Source organism: Danaus plexippus (assembly GCF_018135715.1).
Source record: "Danaus plexippus chromosome 9 unlocalized genomic scaffold, MEX_DaPlex mxdp_24, whole genome shotgun sequence".
Taxonomy (NCBI): Eukaryota; Metazoa; Arthropoda; class Insecta; order Lepidoptera; family Nymphalidae; genus Danaus; species Danaus plexippus.
This window is the reverse complement of record NW_026869847.1, coordinates 3,492,622-3,505,153: the sequence shown is the minus strand read 5'-3', so window position 1 is coordinate 3,505,153 and position 12,532 is coordinate 3,492,622. Positions and strand designations below refer to the sequence as shown.

The 12,532-nt window shown below is 30.1% G+C and overlaps 1 protein-coding gene across 3 annotated transcripts in view; it reads right to left on the bottom strand.

The window, feature by feature from the left end:
• The window catches only part of LOC116767795 (plasma membrane ascorbate-dependent reductase CYBRD1), a 38,461-nt gene extending 26,923 nt beyond the window's left edge, over window positions 1–11,538 (bottom strand). The window contains exons 1-2 of one of the 3 annotated variants that reach the window (XM_061527209.1): window positions 11,433–11,538; window positions 3,531–3,812 (exon numbers count right to left, since the gene is read on the bottom strand). In XM_061527209.1, the coding sequence (XP_061383193.1) occupies window positions 3,531–3,685 (155 nt within the window). In that variant the 5' untranslated portion in view covers window positions 3,686–3,812; window positions 11,433–11,538. Of the gene's footprint in view, window positions 1–1,467; window positions 1,691–3,530; window positions 3,813–11,432 lie in introns of those variants that run through there. The other 2 variants (XM_061527208.1, XM_032658292.2) reach the window with 2 other exon arrangements.
• Window positions 11,539–12,532: the final 994 nt, after the last annotated feature.

The following is a 12,532-nucleotide window of genomic DNA, read 5'->3' as shown; positions in this document are numbered from 1 at the left end:
TAAGTTTCTTTATGATTGTTATGAAAATCGGTGTACCTAACTTTCCTCACTTCTTATTGAAAAATATATATATGGAGAAATTTGATATCTCTATATCATAAGACACGTTTCTCTGACATGTTATTATCATTCACATCTCAAAGCATTTTATTTAAATAATGTTATCATTAAGTAATCTGTGCCATTACACAGAAATATCTGTCATGTTAAGGACATTTCGACCGGTTATTAATAAGTCCAATCACTCAAATTTCACGTTACGTATATAATGATATTTATCGATTTATTTTCTATGCAGTTATTAAATGTAATAGATAACGCGGTTAGTAAATTGCCACAGAATTTATCTGTCGACGAAAAGTGTAAAATTGATGAATTGTGTCAATTAACGAAATTGATCTTTATTGCAACCTAATTAAGCACAATATAAAAGAACCATAGTAAATAAATTTATATATATATGTATATATATGAGTTAAAAATGAATTACATTGTTAGAATAATACCTGATAATTGTAATTAAAATTGTCTGTATCGCAATAGCAGCATTTAATTAAACATACCGGATAAAAACTATTACCGCGCAAACCAACTAGAAGCGTTCAAAGATATTATAATAAAAGTCAAAACGTTTGAAGCGTAATTTGAAACATTAAGTCCCTTGGTACATTCGACTATGACAATAAATGGCATCAATTTCATCCCATTTCCTGAGCTCCCCGCCAACGAGAACTACTGAATTATTAGTTTCAATAGAATTAAACTTGGAGGTCGAATCTACACATATCGTTCCAACGGATTTTTGCTTGTTAACAATAATTGTAAGAAACATTGTTATGATGGCATATTAATTTATAATTAAATCTAATAAGGGTAGTAGGTAAATTCGTTTTTTTTATTAACTTAAGCTATGCCTTCATTCACAATTAAAGAATTTGAATTTAGTCACTTTATGTTTACACATTATTATGACGTCGACAGTAAGTAAATCAAGTGACAGTAATCGGTATGTCCAAATTCCAAAACATTTGTAAACATGTCGTCAAACCATTCATCTTAAATAACACATTGTCTCATTCTTGTTTCACAAAATGTTTTTTTATTTCATTGAGTATTACATAAAATATAAAATTTTACTGAACCTTTTTGTTAAAATAATTACAATAACAACACTACATATGTACTGAATAATTATATAGGCTTTTTCAATATATATTTTTTTTATTAACATAAAAACAAGTTTTTATTATATATTTTTTAACACAGATAATAATATCTATCAATTTTTTTTTAATAATGACAGCTTTGTAAACGTTTAGAAAGCCGTCAAAATACTCGTGTTTAGCAAATAATAAACATTAAATTTCAATAATTCGAAAATAGAATTTTTTGTTTGACTCCAAGCTAATATTATTAGCACGTATTAAGTACTAAAACATTTAAAAAAATTAAGAAAAGGAAACTTACGGTTGACTTTTTCTTGTCATTTTAAATAATACAAAAATTCACTCGGTCGAAATAAAAAACACTAGCAACAACTGTTCGTTGTAGGCAAAACACAAAACAAAAACACGAATAAAAAAAATTAAAAAGTTCGAAATACAAATTTGGCGGTCACATGAACATGTTTCCCTCGTCGATCGTGTCACAACTCTCAGAGATCTCGACTCGATCCGGACGCGATATACGCCCTACTTCAACTTCAACGTATCTGTTGTGCGATAGAGATCGCGAATGCATTTCTGAATATTGAAGAGAGACAAAATATTTTTTTTTCTACTGACTTTTGTAACAGTTATATACATAACATATAACACGTGTTATGAATAATAGAAGTTCTTATTATTTCTTATACATATTATGTATACATACACTAAATAAATCTATTATTTTGTAATAGAGACCAGACAGGTGCAAGTAGCGACATCTACGAAAAACAACGGAATTGACTAGATAATATTATAACAACATTCACTACAACGTTTTCTCCAAGATCGATTCGCATAATGTTTGATCTATCTAATAGATGGCGTGATTATAATAAAATTTACAAAAATAGTTTATAGTTGAAATTTTAATACATATTATTAGTATACATTCGAATATAATTTTATAAAATGAAAAAGAAATAAGAATATATTTCATAAATAATATTCGAGATTCGTATAAATTTTTTAAATTGGTATTTATTAACTGAAGTATATTAAAGTTTTTTAATTAATGAAATGGCCCATAAACGTCTGAAAAAGTCATTAGAAAACAAAACAATATTTATTTACTATGATATTTTGTACCAAACAGACTGATAACGAACATATAACCTGCTTTCATGTGGCGACAAGGGACGTAGCGATAAGTAACGCAAACTCATGGTCACAGTCTATAAAAATTAGTTGTACAAGTTGATTAATTGTTATAATTAAATTTTTTTGAAGTCTTAATCAATTTCGGTATGCTTTAAAGATAATAATGAAAAAGTAGTGTTCCCTTTAACTTGTATGTATGTATGTATGAGTCCTTTAATGAGGTTTGATTGTGACAAGTCTGAATTTTTTATTTATTCAATTTTAATATTTCGATAAGATGAAAATGAAATCTTGTGTTGTTCATTTATCGTAACATAAAATATAGATAAGCTTGCATTCTGGATATTACACAATTGCTACGTTTTCTTTGACTAAAATTTCATTTTAAGATTTCTTTTTACGAGTGAAAATGTTTCTATGGAGTTAATTTGAAATAAACGTAGTCACGATCTAATAGAGATAGATATAATGTCTTGAGACTTATTGGATCTTTTATGGCAATTTGCTAGCTTGGTGAATTAAATTAATATATTCCGTGAAAATTTTATCCCCTAACTTTGTGCTCCTGCTCTTAGGAATCGGGATTAAAGAAAAATAATTGTATGATTAAAAAAATTATATTAATTTTGATTTATACTATATTTCGATATTTTCTGTAATGCTTATAAATTATAATTTTTAATTATAACATTGAGTGATCAATATCAAAGGCCATGTCTTTTTAGGTTTTAATCTAAACAGCTAACAGATCTTCAGTTCAGTGACCATATCGACTTTTTCTGAAAGGCTATTCGAAATTGGGGAAATCCCGCAATGACTGTCCTAAATAAAATTGATGGACTTTGTTAATTAAGTCAGAATAAACATAAATATACTTATATTAGCCTGTCCTTGTTTTATGTAAGTAAGTTAAATATAAAACCAGCTTTGATGTAGGAGCAAGTTCTACAATAATCTAGTTATCATGAGATAAAGCATTAAGTCCCAATTTTTAAGTCAATAAACTCATTAAATGTTTTTATTTTAAACATTACGTGAAATTCATAATTTTCTGTTAATGTTAAACAGAAATTAATATAAAAATAATGGAATAAACTGACCCAGTTTTTAAAATATACAACTGTTGATTGTTTTTTAAAAACGAATGGAATTTATGGAAAAAAATCTGCATACGTAATATTTTAGTGAAGTAAGATCTAAGGTAAAAAATTTAAGCAAACTTACATTTTAATCTTCTTGCCTTCAGCCTGAGAGATGGTTGCGGGTGGTGGTGGAAGGTCGTCCATAGGCACCTCCTCATTGGGTGGAGAAGGCGGAGACTTATCAAACTCAGCTATCGGGGCCAATTCCGGCATCGGTGACACTGAATTGCTATCCATAGCCGACAACTTTATGGGAGACACTTTGACTTTTTTATAAACCTCTTTAGCCCCCGACTCGACGGAGGGATCACTTCACTTTCAGTGAAATCTCGTACGGAAACTTAATTTGAATTATAAATGGAATCTGTAAGGAATATGTTTAAACTAATCTCAAACGACTGACTCGTCCTGACTTTGGTTTAATATAGACAAATAATTCCGATCCCAGATTGTTTGACCGGAACTGAAAAGCAATTAGGAGTTATGGGGAAATGAAACGGAAACAGATGAAACGAGTTACGAAATAACAAGAAGTAATAAGGAATGCTATTGTCTTAAGTAATGAATTTTCTTATTCCTATATGTTTATGGCTTTTTAATTACATTTACGTATATAACAACCGGAACTCAGTACGTCTATCTGCTCAGCTACTCACCAAAACTATGGTTTACTCACGGAAGGACAACGTCCTACACCCTACCTATTATTATTTATCGCTTGACATGACATTACGGTAGGGATCGCAGCGGTATAAATTTTGTATACTTCAAAAACCTTGGATCTATTTTTATGTTAAAATAAAAATACCGACAATTTTTTTTTATAAAGTAACACGATCTATATCACACTATGAATATTAAACGTCTAAATTAAATTACTTTGTATGGTAAAAGCGTGAATGAGAATTTGAAGAGGTTTTAAGTGGGATTAGTCAGGAAAGTGCCGAGTCGTATTATCTGTAAAGGGATAACGAATCCCGGAGAGGACTTGATCATGAGATATTCATCGAAAACGCGTCGTTGTAATTACAAATAATATATAAAGCTAATAGCTATTTATTAATAAACAATATTCCCGCATTCATTATTATTTATCATTCTATTTGGCTTTGGCAAATTAGTTAAGAAATAGATTCAACATTCAAACATACGATGCGATGTTTCTACGTATAGGTTCGTTATGTGTGTAGTGAAATTATGTTACAATTTTCCATTTAATATATAACATAAGATAATTTTCCTTGATATGTGTTCATACAGTTTCGTCATTGTATACACAGTCACACATTCGCAATCTCTTAACAACCATCAGCCTATTTATTTAATAACTCATTGAATACACACTAGCGCAAGAATAATAAGTTCTGCTATGTGGAAAACAGTATAATTATATTTAAGATATATTTTGTTTAGAAAAATAACATATTTAAACACTGCTAATACAGCTTCAGTTTTTGCATTGCAATTTCTGGTAAATACTAAGTTTAGCCTACTAGCAATTTGTTTTAGTTGTAAGTGAACAGCATTTTCTGCACAAAGACAAATTAAATGCTGCATCCAAACCGCTTTCGATCCTCTCAGGATTTCTAATATCCGCAAATAAAACGAGGAGGACCGCATTTCCTAAATTATTGCCCCCTCGGTGACACCAATTAGGTTTCGCTTACATCTTAATTTAGATAAAGTCAAATTCTTACATACACTGCTATAATTCGTTGGGATCGCGATCATTGTCCGATGTTTTCGAAAGAAAAATATTAAACAAGTCATTTAATTATCAAAACTATATAATATGCATTTATAATCGAGCACTAAGATTATTGCGTAATTAGATTTGCTTCAAAGCAATTCACTGGAAATATATTTGTACATACCAAAAATCGTTACAGAACCTGTGACTGAGCCAGCACGGAAAAGCGTATTACCTAGCATTGCTACAAAATAACTACTTTGCCAAGTCGTATAAATTGTCTTACGCCCGCGGCTCGCCAGTAATTTGCTCTCGGTTCTAGTATGTATATGAAACGCGATCTGTAATATCTCGGATGAAAGTGATACCGAACGCACCAAAGGTCCTTGTACTCGCATATTACATGAGAGTAATTGAAGCCGTTTATACAAACTAATTTTGATATTGGCGGCTTATAATCAATTCATCCTACAAATTAAATGAGAACATTTAAACGGAAGTGTACCAGAATTACTCAGGTAATTTCTGAGGTTTTTCTTATTTAAAAATGCTCTGCTAAAATAAAGTAAATATTTATGGACATACTTTGGGGCGAAGTATCGAATATTTCAAAGTTGACAAATCCTTTAGTTATCTTATCACAAAGATAGACACGAGAACTCAGAGATCGCACTTGAATTTCTTTACTTCAAAGACCCTGGCTCTAAATGTTGAGTTTGGCGGCCATACCATGAGGAAGAGCTTGCTTGGTCATCTTCTAATTTCCTTCTCAAATACAACGAGCGCTAAGCCGTTTGAATATTTGCATGCATTATCTGTATTAATTACTGAGAAAATGACTTTTATACATAAGTATTATACATGTTATATCCTATTATATGTGTTTTATGCCTTTGTTTAAATATTAGATCATATAAAACATCAGTACTTATTCATTTTTATAAAATACGATGCTCATAAAACTATAGAAGTCACAAGCAAAATGCAACTCCCATTTCTAAAATGGGTCAAGATGGAATACAAAACGCAATTCCTACAAGGTATCGTCTTTACAGAACGTTATTAAAATAATTCAGTTCTTATTTAGATTGTAATAAAGCCTATTATTGTACATAATATATCACACAGGTGGATATGAGCCTCGGGACTTTTAGCTATTGGGGTCAACTTTAATAAGCCGCCACAATCAGTGACTACACATTTCTGTCTTTATTTCTATTCATTTTTTTTGTAGTTCTAAATTCATTGTTCAAGTATAAATTTGATGTAGTCCAGTTTAATTAAGAGCCATTTTTATGTAAAGATAATTTATAATAAGGAATTAAGAAGCAGGCTGGAATTCTTACAAAAAAAAATAATATTGGTTACATTTGCAAAATACAAGAAACGTAACACATCGTGTATTTAAAGTATATAAGTATATTTAACAAATAACAATGACGTCCCGTAATAAAAACGAAATGTACCTAGCCTAAACATCACGCATAAATTCTACGGTTGTTAAAATACTAGGCACATTTTCAGAGGACTGGTAAATAAATTAAAAACTTAAAGATCCGTATGACGTAATAAGAACATGTGTTTTGCAAATTTGCATATAATATTATTGTGTACAATTTAAATTATTACACATGTATTATGTGAGAGAGGCTATAATGGTTTTTAATATAATATTCCATCATTAGAACATACATTATCTCAGAAGACAATGAACCATACATAATCCGTCGTATTTTACACATTACCAGTCATCCTGTACTCTAAAACAGTTCCCGGGGACGTGTCAAGTGATTGTGTGACCTGTTTAAAAGGATATAAGAGCAATTATCCGTTGCATTGGAGCGAGGAAGAGGACAATTTGATATGGCCTCAAATCATTCCGCTGCAATGGGGAAGGCTATCCTACGCCTGGATCCGGGCCATGTATCGGCTTCATGGAACACATGACTTCAAAACAGCTGATATAGGTCTTAACATAAGACTAATTGAGTAATTTTTAAGGATTCTATTCGATCAATATATGAAAAAGTAGATAAAGTCGACTAGCTTTAAAAATATTTTATAGATTGTCTAAAACTTTGTTGATCGTTGTGAAAGTTGTCACGAAACTTATAAAGTCTCTGATCCTACGCAAATATCGCAAGTTCTTTTTCAGTTTTAAAATCATTTTTGATGCAGTGTTCAAGACATTTGAAATAATAATAAACATTGAAGACTCTTAAGGAAGAATAAGACAATTTAACGTAATTGGCAATTTTTTTTACTTTTTGTCTATAAAAGTATACGTAGGCCTACCTATCTATCTATATAATTCGGTCATTACGACTTTTTGACGTAACTAAAGAAATGTCATTTTTTATTTTCTCTTTCTTTTTATATAGCTGTTTGATTTTGCGTAACTTAGTAATTACTACACTATATCAGAATTAAACGTATATTTTTTAATCGTCTTACAATACATTACATATTATTCGGTTCAGATGTTTGAATTATGAATATAGAAAATATTAAAATAATTACTTTATTCAATCGCTTATCATCATGTAGGCAATAAAAACGTAAAAATTAAAAGCTATCCCATTAACTGACATTCAATATTTTCCTACTTTTTATTAAGTATTTGATAAAACTAGGGTGTATGCGGAAATACTTTGATAGACTCATTAGGCTGAATGGATATGACACGCTCCTGACATGCAGTCACGTAAAAAAAAATATATACATTTTGACAGGTGACATATTAAAAATGTCATTTCGCTAATTACAGGGGAGATTTATGTCGGTTTACCTCGGAATTGGAAATTAAGTTTATTTTTTTAGCAATTAGACTAATAAGTTTAATTTGTTAGAAATGAAAAATACCCACATACATGTATGAAACTCCCTTCAGTATTTATGTTTATAGTCTATTCTAGGGAATAATAAATTACTTTTATTATTATCACTTATTTTTACTTTCATATAATTTTTTGGCATAATTAAAAAAATAATTATCGGTGGTAGTATCATAACTGTTAATATTTAGTCCATACTACGTCTTAATGCAAAATCATTTAAGTGTAAAATAGGGGAAGTAAACTTAGAATATATTTAGTTTTCTTAGCATTATATCTGTAACATATGTTTCTGTATGAAATTGCTTTAATTAATGCACCAGTTAAAGTACCCTTCATTTTTCTTCCATGCGCTGCTGTTTATATTAAAGCTCAAAGCTTAAAGGACGTTAAAGGCGCACAAGAAATAGTTAATTCGACAACTCTACCTGATAAAATCACAAGCAAGGAAAGTCAATAATATAATGAGTACGTAAATAATATTCTTATTTGGAGTAAATGTTAAATATTACCCACAAACTTAGAAACTATTTGCAGGCAAGCAGTAAGCCAATATATTAATTATTAAGCCACACATTTTACACGTAGATTTCTTTGTATATATGAATCTAATTGAGCTTTTCATTACGAAGCCTAATATAGTAAGTACAGAAAAAATAATGTCCCGATTGTTATTCTCCATCTACCTAGTTATTGAGAGAGTTATAAAAACTTGCATATATAATGGAATGACCTATATAATAACTTTTGATTATATAAAATTGATGAGATAAGCGTTGTTAAGTCATTTATTCGTCATGAAACTCGTATTTGTTAAGTTTTGATACTACACTATATTATAATATCACATTAAGAATTAGACTAATACAGCAGATCATAATACCTATGTATGTTAATATATTATACTTTTATTTAAGTCTATTTCAGTAAACCATAATAATTAAGTAGTTTACATTCATAAACAAGGATTTTAAATCACGATGTAAATTTAAAGCAACATGACACTAAATAATTAAAGCATAAGAATCAAAATTGTTAAAAATCAGCTTTTGAATATCCGTCTGCACGTTATAAGTCCAATGTAAATATTTGTAAAAAGTTTGTGTGTGTGTGGTCCTAGTGGCCAGTGGCATAGCGAGAAGTGCTATATTTGTAGCTAGAGACTAGTATTCCCCAGCGACTCCGCCTGAACAAGGCCAATAATAAGGTCGGTGAGATACAATTGCAACTGTTCGTGATCCAATAAATATATAATGTCACAAATGAGACGTTTCGTGGATGTTCCATTGCTATATATCATTTTATAATACATTTTATTTGCTTGTTCTTGTATTACAAAACTTTATATCAACAACTAGGCGAGTTAAACATTCAACGTTTTCACAAAGCTATAACCAACAATGAGTCTCGATAAAAATATAAAGAAGCCTTACTGAAAGCCGCCCTCATATTTAATGAACATTCGAGTGTTTTACGAACTAGGGCACCGTGTAAAGTTAGGGGGGTATTGACACCGCAGCAAAAAATATTAATTAGATCCCTGTTACACTTTAAGCCTATTGTTGGATTTAATTCTTTTGTCGTGATTTTTTTGTTTAATTTCAAAAGTTTTGTTAAGAGGATCATGCGCGTGGATTTTATTGAATTACCCACTGTACTATTTTCTGTTTTGTCCGCAAAAACCTCGTATTGAATTCAATTACTTACTTAATACTTTTTTTATACATTTTCTAGTCGTTATTGTATCTTAATTGCTTAAATATGCTAAGTACACATGTATCTCAAATGACTTCATTAAAGAGTATAATAAAAGTAAATAAATGTATTTAAATTAGGTGTTTGTATTTAAACTAAATGTTTTTAACGAAGACTACATTCTCTAAAACATATTAAATAGCAAATTCCTTGAAATTAATAATCTAACAAATAGTAACATATATCTATAGATATTTAAATATCTACATCCAACCTTCAAAAGATTGATAGATTTTATTAAAAATCAATTATTTGCTCGGAAAAGGAAGAAACATTTTCCTCTTTATGCAATTTTCTCAAAATAGGATAGCGAAAATTATTTCATTCTCAAGGGCACCACAAGTAACATAGAAAACATATAACTTTATCACGTAAAATTTAGCATTACTTAAAAAAAAATAAGATGATAACAAACTTAGATCCTAGAAAATAATATGTTAGAGATTTAACTAAATTCAGATATATTGTCAGTTCTCACATTTAACTTTATCGGTTTCGTCCGTCCTAAATTTGATTGCAGCCAAATGTTACTTTCTTAGGAACTTACCTAGTGATTGCAAAATGCAAGTGCGCGTGCGTCGTGAAAGTGATACGCGACCAGCATTAGTTGATATAGTTTTAAACAAACATTTTACTTAATAGAAAATTTGTAAGCATCTAGACTTCGTGAGATAAACATCTCAGCCTACCTTTATATGAAACACTTCCGAGAGAAATGTAACGATTTTTAAACGATTGAATTTTAAGAATTTTAGAGTTATTTCAAACAACAACATAACATCTCCATTATATTCTGGTACACAGGAATGCTGACCAAAAACCCTAAAAAATGTTAACGGACTGGTTATTTGTGAGTTCCTAGAGAAGACATGTAATTAATAGTATTTTATGAGTAATTTTTTAATAGATAGTTCTATGTAATACTACTTTGAGGTAACGCTAGCGTAATTGTACCGACGTAAACGTGAATCTATTTAATGTATTACAAAAACTTTATGTAAAATTCAACGTATGTTAAGGTTTGGAAATAAAAACTAGGAATAAACTGAATAATAAACATCAAATATAAATAGCCAATGTAAACAAATAAATTAAGTTGTAAGCAATGACTGTTAGTGCATTCATTAAATTCAAGACTGAACCGCTCTCGTATAGTTCCCGTGTCCTATTTGCCGTGAGAGCTCTCGGTTGCAGTGGAAATGTTACGAGCTCATTAGCGTTGGTGTGATACGCAGATTTTAAATTTGATTTTCCGCTTTACTTGTTATCGGATAGCACTTTCTTTGCGGTTGTTGCGTTAATTAAACGTCTTTGTGGTTTGTAATCTTTGTTTTGTCTTTTTTTTTAATAAAGGTGTATAGTTTTATCAGTAGAAACGAGGGAGAATACGAGAAGACGAAATAAAAAAATAACATTTAAATTGTGTAGCAAACTATGGTTTATAAATATAAAATAAAATTATATGAAAAAATAATAATAAATATATTTTATATAGCGACCGCGTTTTTTTTAATGATCTTATACTCTTTAACATTATATTATAGTAACCCCGATAAATGTCAAGCAGGGCTACGTATAACTATATCTATATATACATAGATATTGTAAGAGATGCTGTGCGCTACATGCCCGGGCGTAGTATGAACAAAGCGCTCCCCTACATTAATAGACGGTCAAAAAATCCCATGTACACTAAAACACCTACCACTATATACGTATTATGTGTCAAAACGAGCACTATTATGTGATATTATAATATATATTATATGAATGTACGCGGCGCGTGTGAAGTCGGTAACGCGGTTCGCGGGATACTGACAGCCTCCGTTCTCCGAGGGGCGAGCCTGCGCGGTGTATGTCCCATTAAGGACGACGTAGCGTAGCTACGGTCGCCGCCCCGGTAAAGGAAAGCTCAGCTTCCGTCCCGGGTCAAAAATTTTCGTGGATAATACACGACGCTAATATAAACGGGATTTCCTTTCATCTATGTTACGGAATTTGAAATTATTCGAATCATTTAGTTTGTATGTTTTGTTACATTCGATGCATAGTAATTTTGATACAAAGCAATGATTTACAATTTCCAAATTTATGTTATTCGCAATCTTCATTGTTCTTCCAAAACAAAGCATATTTTATCAATTCTGTAAAACATTTACGTTCATATAGTAATATAAAATTATATACATATTTTATTAATTACTTTGTTATCTTTTGAGAAAATAAATGAGAGGCCTTAAAACTCTTTGCAGTTAATACACACTTAAAGAAAGATTTCTAATGTGGTGTCTTTAGGATAACTATCTAAGTCAAAGATTTATTAAATTACATTGCAATTTACTTGTCTAACGATGTTTATAAAATTATTTTGAGACTATCACTATGGCAATTATTTGTAGCATAATCATAATTAAATATACTTACGCACTTATTATGTAGGTTTATCTGAAACTATTTCAAATTACAATCTGATTATATATTTAAATCATTGAAGTCGCGCTCACAGGCCAATTTCTGCTCGATTTCTTTATCATTATCTATATAATAACACACAAAATTTACAGTAAAATCCAGAGGGATTAAATCATTATTTATAATCTCAAACGCCGGACGTTTTTTTATGAAATACATGTCGAGTGTTTCAACCATAATATTATATTACGATTATAATAAGTCATATAAGGAAGTGGTGAAGGCGTTGTGTGAGATAATGAAAAACATGGCTTACAGTTATCGAGTAAAATGGGCTGTTCCAGTGAAAAATAGTGACAACCCCTGGATATTCATAATAAAAGTAACTAGAAC